Here is a 10,548-nt window from a genome sequence, read left to right on the forward strand (position 1 = left end):
GGAACGATGCATTAAAGTTCAGTTACTTTCACTAACATTCATTTATAAAGCAGAAAGTGTCAGGAGAAAGCAGCAGTGACAGTCCCACTAATGCCCACCAGGGGCCAGCAGTGAGTCCCACAGACTCCCGTGGGAGTTAAGACTTAAGTTTGCATTATTGCGGGCGTGGCCTCTTTGACTGACAGGTGGATGGAGACACAGGTGGCTGTAGCTGCCAGCTGGACCTCTGAGCCTTTTTACTCCAATTATCTGACCAATAATAACACCCGACCAATCAAATCTGTTCTCCACGTCATGTTTAGCGCTTCAGACAAAACCATCAAACTTTCAGCGACTTCACACCGTGGATTTTCTGACCTGAAGCTGTAGGTGATCTTCTGACCACAGGGGACCACAGATCGCAGGTCACCCAGAGAGGCAGCGACTCTTAAGCCGCCACCTTCCAGGATCACGTCGTTGACGGACGGGTATCGGACGCCGCGGTCCAAACGCAGCGAGAAGGAGAGGTTCTGGCCGTAACTCAGCAGCTGGTTCCCGAGGTAAGAGTCTGTGAGAAAGGAGAACATCAGTCATGACAGGGATGAAAAGAAAGACAAAGAAGTGTGGGTGGGGCTATGCTGTTAGAAGGGGTGGGGCTTGACTCACCTGGGGCATAGAGGTAAACCGGCAGGCTGTTTTTGGAGATCACCTCCACGTCCTGGTGTTTCGGTGACCAGCGGAAGTGAGTATCGGCTGGAGTCGCACCTTGCATCGTCCCCACCTTCCAGTCCTCCACACCTGAAGCACACCAGAGTCTGTCACCTCACTTGTTGTGCACTTTTACTTTGAAATGTAGGAAATGTTAGGGTTCTTTTATTATGAAGGTAACGAAGGAGAAAGGTTTACCGGTGGTGAAGGTGGAGGTGATTTTGTGGACCGAGTAACCGGATCGCGCTGAACATCGGCTGCTGTGGCCGTAACAGAAACACGGCAGAGTCAGACTCTCAGATTCCTGCCTGGGCTGACGGCTGAAAACGCAAGAAACAACAGGAAGTGAGCCATGTACTATCAAAATAAGACAGGAGAATATTTCTGTGAACTAAAAACTGAAAAATAATGCAAAGAAGGCTGTGGAAGAAGTGGGCTGTTTAAAACTGCTCAGATGTGTTTGTATTAATCTGAAGCACATAAAGTACTTAAAGCTACTTGAATAGAAAAGAGCTGTGGGCTGAAGTTAAGGACTGAAAACTGTAAAGTGACTGAAGACAGAATTCAATGTAAACATTTTTTAACTGCAGTTACAAAACCATTCATCAGATAAAAGACACCAAATTTAAGCAATGACATGCATTAAAGTGCACTGAAGGTGAAGGTGCATGAGGTAACATTTGTCTCTCACCTTTGGGGGCAGCCGTCAGCTCTGATTGGTCCGTTGGGGCAGCGGTCACATTTGTCTCCTGTGACGCCTTCTTTACAGCTGCAGCGCCCCGTGCTGTCACATGACTTGCTGACAGAACCTGAGGAAAAACAAGCCCGGTCAGAACAACACAAGTGAACGATCACATCGGTTTGTCGTCAGCCCCAAGTGGCCGTTAAAGGAACTGCAGCTTCATTTTTCCACAGCAATGAGTTAACACATCGAAGCAAAAACGTTCAGCCTATCATGTGTTTGGAAACTGTGAAGGACGTGCCAGGAACACAGAAAGGTTCAGACAGTTTTGATGAGGCATGTTTGAGGTGTAGTTTCCAATAAAAACATAATGAACTTACAGGATATCTGGAGGATTGTATCGATCTGATCTGGTACCAGCGTTGGTACGGATACTATGGATATTTGAATTGATCCTCCCACCTCTGCTCTCTGGTTTGTACGTCTAACATTTTCCACACATAAGGGTTTTGTGAGACTTGCACTCACCTGTAGGGTTGCAGCGGCAGGGCGAGCAGCTCTGTCCCGCCCCCTGCAGGTAGAAGCCATCCTTGCAGCGCTCGCAGTTGCGGCCTTCCGTGTTTCCCTGACAGTCGACGCAGTGCAAACCCAACGCGTCGGGCAGGCAGTACTGAGATCTCCCATTGCACTCACAACGCTTTATCGCTGCAGGAGAAAGTAAGAGGTCAAAGGTCAAGTTTATTTTGATTTCTTTTAAATGATTTTTTGTAGAATAATAGACAAAACTGTTTGTAGATGCACTTCTGTGTATTTTTGTGGCTTCACAGGTGTTGGACTGGTGTTTTTCCAGTCTGACCACAGGAAGTGCTTGCATTATTAGGACTGTGGGAGGAAGCTGTTTACATTTCAGTTTTGCACTTTCTTCTGTTCTCCACTTTCACTTCAGCTTGCAGCTTGTTTTGTTCGTATTGTGATGGTGAAAGAAAAGAAGGCACATCCACGTCCACGTCCACAAGCTTCCTGAGCTTTAATCTAACAAACAGGAGCATTAGAGATGTTTACAAAGTGTGAAGCGTTTCATACGTTTTGTGGTTTGTTCTGAAATCCCAGCAAGAGCCTGCACACAAATCATCACAATCCGACCAGCCCCGCCCAAAACAGCCAGCGCCTCAGCCGCTTCTGTCTGCAGCGAGCTCACCGGGATCACGGCTCAGAAAAGCAGCCCTGAAAAGACTTGCACCCGCTCCTTTAAAGCTTTGATTTAAACCAAGGGAGAGTTTCAACAGGCTGCTGCTTGTTCCTGCAGAGCGGGTCGATCTCACCCGCAGTGAATGCAGCAGCAGTTTGTGGTGAACCAGAGCGATGATGAACAAAGTGAATCACGAGGCAGCCTGCAGGGACAGCCTGGCACAGAGAAACATTGCATGATTTTATTATTGGACCCTTCGCATTGACCATCCTGGCGATGCAGCAGAAAGGGGATGACCACCAAACTGTTCTCATTCAGGAGGATATGATGTCACTGCAGCCACAGGATATGATGTCACTGCAGCTAATAAGCTGCCGCAGATCTTTTTCTATGACCTCACATGTGTTTTGGGTCTGTTTGTGTGTTAAACTGTGCCACTGAAGCATTATTGCATCACTATTTGCAGAACATACGTGCAAACGTTCGCCCCTGACCGACATCAGGACGATCGGGAGTCTGACTGACAGCTGGGATCAAGTTACAGAAACCAGATTTACCAAGTGACCATGAAGGCCACAGATTTCACTCAAACTTTCTCCCGTGTGTCAGCGTCAATAAGCCTCGCTTCTCTTTGTTGTGCGTCAGGAGAATCCGAGCTGATGCATGGATCAATAACTGTGGCACCAGCTGTTTACTCAGGTGAGGTAACCTCAATCACAAACATCTGCCTGGCACGTGCATCACATTAACACCGCTGGACTTAATCAGCGTGAAGTTTGGAGGCAGAGGAAATGTTTCATGTCCCTGTGTTAGTGTCCTGAGCTCAACTTAAACCTCAGACAGTTGATGAGGAAAAACTCATTTTAAAAAAGGGTTTTGGGTTTTTTTGAAAGTGTGTTGAGAAAATTTCCCCCAGTATTCGGTGGCAGAGGGCTGCCCCCTCCTGGTTCTGTTGGACGCCTCCTCTTGTTCCTCCCCACCGTCACCAAGTGCTGCTCATAGGGTGTGTCTGATTTTTGGGGTTTTCTTGAACACGTCAGGAACATTTTAACCTCACCGTGATGTTTTTTCTCCCCGTTTGAATCTGAATACCTCGACAGCGACTGTAATCGATTTCTTCTTGGATGTAAGCGCTCAGAGGGAGGCTGAGGTGTGTCTGACCATCAGATTTCCAACACTCAGCCTGTGATTCAGCAGACGTGAACAGCTCGTTCTCTACAGTTCAGAGTACATCAGTGACACTGACTCACTCTCTTATAATCTCATTGTTCACCTGATCGCCTCCGGCAGCGGTGAGCTTAGGTGTTGTGTCTCTCATCAGACAGTTTCCAACTTGTGCGCCTCTAAATATTCAGCCTAAAGAAACATTTTCTCTCAAAAGGGAACGTGTTCCCTGTTTCATAACTCTGATTTCTTTTCCCCGGAGGAATGAAAAACAACAAAGTCACACCTAGAGACGGTTCTTCTTACATCACAGTGTAAACTCAATCTGGTTTCATCTTTGATCTGAAGTTAATACTTTAACAAATAAAAGACTGAAGCGTCTGTGCTGTGAGCACTGACTCACGTCATGATTCAGCTGATAAAACACTGACATGTCAAACGTCTGCACTTGCTGCTTTTTTAAGCTTTGAACCAGAGAAGTGCACTGTCTCTCACCTCTAAAGTGTTTTTTGGGGAATAATTTAACTGCGTTTTTGCTCCTGCAGGTGATGACGTGGTTTTCATCACCTTCATGATCTGACTGTCACTCGCAGTCAGTCCTGTATTCAGCACTGACTCAGCAGTAAAGGCCAAACAGCCCAATATAATAACAATAATCACTGCTTATTAATAAATCAGAAAATAAAGAGCTGCATGTATCTTAATGAACAGTGCAGGTTTTACATTTCTCTCATTTTGGGTAAATATTTGACTTTGTGGGATTATGCAAATATTTTGAATCCATGAACATATTTACAACATTTGATTTATCTCGTTTCGGCTCCTGTAGTAACCACAGCAAACAAAAACTCACATTAGACTGTAAAAATAACATTAGCGTAAAACAATCTCTGGGCGTGACCTGACCACAGGAGTCCTGGTTCTTATTGGATTCAGCAGCTCTCAAGTATTTTTACAGCAAAGCCTGTAAAACTGAGATATTTCCATGTTTCCTTAACCCGGCTAGCTTGATATCCAAACCAAAGCAAATAGTGAGTTTAAATCTTTTGTTATGACACTGATGCATCTTTGCATCCATGTTCACTCACTGCTGAATCTATCTATCTATCTCTCTATCTATCTCTCTATCTCTCTATCTATCTATCGCTCTATCTCTCTATCTATCTATCTATCTATCTATCTCTCTATCTATCTCTCTATCTATCTATCTCTCTATCTCTCTATCTATCTCTCTATCTCTCTATCTATCTCTCTATCTATCTCTCTATCTATCCATCTCTCTATCTATCTCTCTATCTCTCTATCTATCCATCTCTCTATCTATCTCTCTATCTTTCTATCTATCTCTCTATCTCTCTATCTATCTCTCTATCTATCCATCTCTCTATCTATCTCTCTATCTCTCTATCTATCTCTCTATCCATCTCTCTATCTCTCTATCTATCTCTCTCTCTCTCTCTCTCTATCTCTCTATCTATCTCTCTCTCTCTCTCTCTCTCTCTCTCTCTATCTCTCTATCTATCTCTCTCTCTCTCTCTCTCTCTATCTCTCTATCTATCTATCTATCTATCTATCTATCTATCTATGTATGGTATGGTCTGTGTGAGGCTGGATTCTTTTCTTCAGCACATCAGTAAATGTTCAGCAGATAATAATTTCCCTCCCTGAGGGGCGGGTGGTTCTCCTCTGACAGCTCAGGTTCTCGTGAGCCTCACCCATGGGTGTCTCCCTTTTTCCACCAGCTAGTCTTTGTTATCTTTTAAGACAAATTTGAAAAATGAAATGATCCTAATGTAAAGTCATAGAAAGCCTTCCTGTTCTGACGCGTCTGTGTGAACGGGTTTCGTTAAGCTGCATGTTGTTCTTCTTTTACTTTCTTTAAACGTCACAGTTTTATAGTCGCAGTTTTCTCGTAATTTAAGGATCAGCCTTTGTGTCTATTTAAACTTCTTTAGTGAGATTTCTTAACTCAGCTGTTTGTGTCTTATTGTTAATCAAATCTAAAAATGATTCAGAAATCGTTCTTCTGGGCTCTGCTGTGTTTCTGACTCATCACTGATTTTATCTGATCTGCAGTTGTCCCAGCAGCTTCATGTCTGCACCGGCAGACTTTCAGACACGAGTGACATGAATATGAATAACTCACAGTCTTATCTCATATTATCTTCACACACTTCATTAATATCACAGCTGAACACATTTTTCAATAATTAACAAAATCACCAGACTGAGCCTTTAAAACAAACATATTAAATCCACAGCAATAAATCCTGTATTACCTCTGAAATCAGTATTTAATGATTATTGTTGTTATAAAATGAGGAACAGTCATTAACTTATGGAGGATTAATACGTCGTTTTTTAACTTTCCATCTTACCGACCTGTGTTTGTCGTCTTGATTTCATAACGCTGTTGTTGCCTCTCCTAAACATCACCACAGCTATTAGCAGGCTGAGCTCAGGTATGTTGGTTAGAGTTTAAAGAAGAGAGTTAAAGGATCTTAACGTCTTTCAGCATCTTGCTGACAGCAGTAAAAGAAGCAGAGCCACTTACAGTAATATCTGTAGGTCGCCCGGACGGCGCAGACGGCAAACAGAAGCCCGCAGAGTGAAATCCATCCGTTCCTCATGTTGTGTGAATCCTGGAATCAGATCCGAAAGCTGCAGCTGATGGAAAAACTCCTGCACAGCTCCTCAGAGGGATGCCTTTTAACTCCTCTCCTGCTGCAGGTCCGTACACGCTGCACGCACAGACCACACTTATTCACGTGTGATTCACAAAACACACACCGTCAGTCAGAGGATATGACGGCTCCAGTGTGTGTGTGTGTGTGTGTGTGTGTGTGTGTGTGTGTGTGTGTGTGTGTGTGTGTTGTAACAGTGTGAGCCGTTGTCCTGGAGCTTCACATTTGCATTTCTACAACACAAAGACGTCTCACAGGACGGAGAATTAAAAATCAGATTTCTGTGAATGAAGTGAATCTGCGCTCTGTTCCAGATGTGGAAAACATGACAGATGTTTCCTGAACATGAACTCTGCATGCAGCTGCTGACAGTTCAGATTAAAGCAGCAACAGTGCAGAAGCTGATCATTCACAGCAACAGTCGTGTCAGAGGCTTTTACAATCCAATGTGTGGACCTTGCCCTGTGACTGACCTGTCCAGGTGTGCCCCGCCTCCAGTGTTGGGGAGTAACGGAATACATGTACCGCCGTTACGTATTTAAAATACAAAATATGAGTAACTGTATTCCGTTACAGTTACAGTTTAAAAAGGTGGTATTTAGAATACAGTTACTTTGTTGAAATAAATGGATTACACGGCGGTACTTCCCTGTTTCATATTGTGGCGGGTCAGGACTGTTTGGGTTTTGTTTGACAGCTACGTTCTGTTGTTCCAGGTGGCAGCGTTGCCATGGTTACAGGGTGACGCTCTCTCTCTGCGTGTTTCCTGCGTGAGAGAGGCCTTTTTGTTGTTGTTGTGCTAAGCTAATAGGCAGAATGCTACAGGTATAGCTCTAAAGAATGTAGCATCATGGGCAGTGTAGTCCGTGCTGCAGGGAGAATGGACTGCCATACCCGTTATGTGTCTGTGAGCGAGGGAGGGAGAAAAAGGAAAAGTACGAGCTGTCATCGAGCAGAAACGGGAGCTGGAAGCATGTAAATATAATAATAACCACTGCAGCCAAGAAGAGAGCCTGACGAGCCCAGCTGTAAGTAAGCTATTAAGACTCGACTGTACACCGTGTTCGTGTTTTCCTCCAAAACAATAAGTTCTGTTGGAGCAGCCTTTCAGCGCCTCTCTCTGTCTCTGCTAGCAAAGTTGACCCAGACAACAAAGTAAAGCTAGTTTTCGGCTACGAGCCGACACAGAACCCACCGTATTAGCCAGAGGTCCCTTTACTACGGTTCGGAGCCGCGGACCTTCAGTAACAGTAATAAATCACAGCAATAGTACATTCATGTAGTTGTAAACAGCATGATAATATATTAAGTAATCCAAAGTATTCAGAATACGTTACTCTCATTGAGTAACGTAACGGAATACGTTACAGAATACATTTTGGGGCATGTAATCTGTAATCTGTAATGGAATACATTTTAAAAGTAACCTTCCCAACACTGCCCGCCTCAGCCTGCTACAGCTGGGATGGACCCTGACTGACATAAGCAGAAGACAATAGACAGGTGGCGTCCCCCACGGCTCAGTTTTAGGCCCGGTTTATCTTTATCTTTAGTCTGTTATCAGTTGTTTTTGATTTTACCAGTCAGCAATATTCCTATTATCCTTACATTTAACACTGCATTATTACATCGATCCTATTATTATTATTATTATTATTATTATTATTATTATTATTATTATTATTATTATTATTATTATTATTATTATTTTATTTTATTTTTTTTAAATAACCAGGGAGTGAAACTCAGACACCAGCTTTAACCAGTGTTTCTTATTTTGATTCCTCTCTGGACTTTCTTTTATTTATTTCAGGGATCATTTATTGAATTTTGACCTTTAGTTTCTGAACTTAAAATAAATCGTTCCATTGTGCTTGGATTAATGCCCGTTTTACGGTATGTACCAGCACCAGATAGAGGAGGTGGCTGATATCCAGAAATTCTACCAGTGGCTGCGCTGAAAGACAGCACAGAGGCACTAATCATGGCAGCACAAGAACAAGCTCTGAGTACAAGATCCATAGAGGCTGGGGTCCATCACACCAGGCAAGACCCCAGGTGCAGGCTGTGTAAAGATGCCCCTGAGACAATCCAGCACATAACAGCAGGGTGCAAGATGCTAGCAGGCAAGGCATACATGGAACGCCATAACCAAGTGGCCGGCATAGTGTACAGGAACATCTGTGCCGAGTATAACCTGGAAGTCCCGAGGTCAAAATAGGAGACGCCCCCAAGGGTGGTGGAGAATGACCGAGCTAAGATCCTGTGGGACTTCCAGATACAGACAAACAGTGGTAGACAAACAGAAGAAGACGGCCGTAGTGATCGATGTAGCGGTTCCGAATGACAGCAATATCAGGAAGAAGGAACACGAGAAGCTGGAGAAATACCAAGGGCTCAGAGAAGAGCTCGAGAGGATGTGGAGGGTGAAGGTAACGGTGGTCCCACTCGGTGCAGTCGAGTGGATTCAGCAGATCCCAGGAACAACAGTCATGTCTCCCGACATAATGTAATAAATAACGTTTGTAACATCTCTTTATTGCTATAATCATTGTGATCAGTTAGTTAAAAGACTAGTTGGGATTATATAAGGAATTTGAATATTTTTAATACAACTTAACAAAGTTTATGTTAAAGCTTAAATGTGATAATTCATGTTAAACCATGTGGGAAGCTTACATAAAGCACATAACATTATGTATAAAATTATTTCTATATAATATATGAAAGATATCACATTAAAGGAAATCTGAGTACAAATATTTACTGTTTAAAGTATGTTTAAAACAGTAAATATGAGGTCATCTATCAAAGTTGTGGAATAGTTCTGATGAGGAATTGAGATTTTTCCAAGAGGAAAAATATTTTTTGTTCTTTCCTTTTAATTAAACTGTTTACTGTAGTGATTATCGCCGTGGTGCGTTCAGGATGTGCTCGGGGTTAGACTTTTATTCAAAAACCAAAGACAGCCACAGGTGTTTATTCTCAGTCGCCACAGATGAAAGCACATTTCACCTCCTGCTGTTTGGAGCAAACACAGTGTTTTGTATTTGTGTTGTGGAGCCCTGATTCTCGCCTGCAGGCACGTTTTCTCCTCCTGCTGCTGCTCAGGTAGTTTCCATGTGTAAGATGTGTCCTGAGGCTGCAGGTGAGCCAGCAGACACACCCTGAGCCTCAGACACACACTTACTCACACACACACATTATGATCCATCACACACACCCTGCCTGCTTACACACAGAGTCACACCCAGTCTGACTGTGTTGCCGTACCAACACACCTTAACACACACACACACATTTAGCTTATTGAGTCATAATAAATCTTCAGTGCAGATTTTATCGCCAAGTTTGTGAAGAAATTGCAAAACTTTCTGGACCGAGTTTGATTTCAGCGCTGGTTAAAAAATCTAAACAAGAAGCTGAACTCAGTTACAGAATCTCCTGGTTTAAAGCAAATACTATAAATATTATTATTATAAACTGTGAAGTCTCTTCTGTTGGAACAAATGAATCATCAGATGTGATCACGCAGTTTGTTGCTTTGCTGTTAATGTTTGAACAGCTACAATTTCTGTAGTTAAATGCAGAAAGTTTCAATGTGCTGAACCAAATGACTCAGTTTTGTCTTTACGATGTGAAAATACTATTTTAGTTTCCTCTTTTTCTGCCTCAGATGCCCTAAATTAAATCAAGTTCCCACTGAAAATCCATTTGTTTCCTCAAAAAAAAAGAACATAAAACACTCTAAGAGATGCAGGCAGGGCTGTTAGATCATTTTCTACTATTGTTTTCACGTGATCTGTAAATCTTATTGAGCTCGGTCCTTCAGGTGCTTCAGGTTAAATATCTGGTGCCTTCAGGAGAGGAGCTCAGGTTAACACAGACTGATGGATGACACAAGTTTTATTTAAAGTCTGTCATGTACAAGAAACATCATCTTTAAAACACTCCAGATCAGCTGGTTTCACGGGAGTTAATGCCTGAATACAAAAAATATTAATTCAGTATATTTTATCTACTCTGTTCTATTTTTTTTTATTATATTCTGTTCTTTTATACTTTTCTAATCCTTATACTAAATATAAACTAAAGGCTTATAATGGCCTGGCTTTATAACTTTCACTGTTTTGATCATTTAT

General features: G+C 42.7%; 1 protein-coding gene across 1 annotated transcript in view; it reads right to left on the reverse strand.

Annotated features, from left to right (window-relative positions):
• Positions 1 to 6,703, reverse strand: part of lamc2 (laminin, gamma 2) — a 16,619-nt gene extending 9,916 nt beyond the window's left edge. Inside the window, exons 1-6 of the mRNA XM_085140614.1 lie at positions 6,277 to 6,703; positions 1,898 to 2,074; positions 1,379 to 1,496; positions 886 to 1,007; positions 646 to 777; positions 358 to 547 (exon numbers count right to left, since the gene is read on the reverse strand). Of these exons, the coding sequence (XP_084996740.1) occupies positions 358 to 547; positions 646 to 777; positions 886 to 1,007; positions 1,379 to 1,496; positions 1,898 to 2,074; positions 6,277 to 6,352 (815 nt within the window). The 5' untranslated portion in view covers positions 6,353 to 6,703. The remainder of the gene's footprint in view (positions 1 to 357; positions 548 to 645; positions 778 to 885; positions 1,008 to 1,378; positions 1,497 to 1,897; positions 2,075 to 6,276) is intronic.
• Positions 6,704 to 10,548: the final 3,845 nt, after the last annotated feature.

This window comes from Neolamprologus multifasciatus, chromosome 18 (genome assembly GCF_963576455.1).
Source record: "Neolamprologus multifasciatus chromosome 18, fNeoMul1.2, whole genome shotgun sequence".
NCBI lineage: Eukaryota > Metazoa > Chordata > Actinopteri > Cichliformes > Cichlidae > Neolamprologus > Neolamprologus multifasciatus.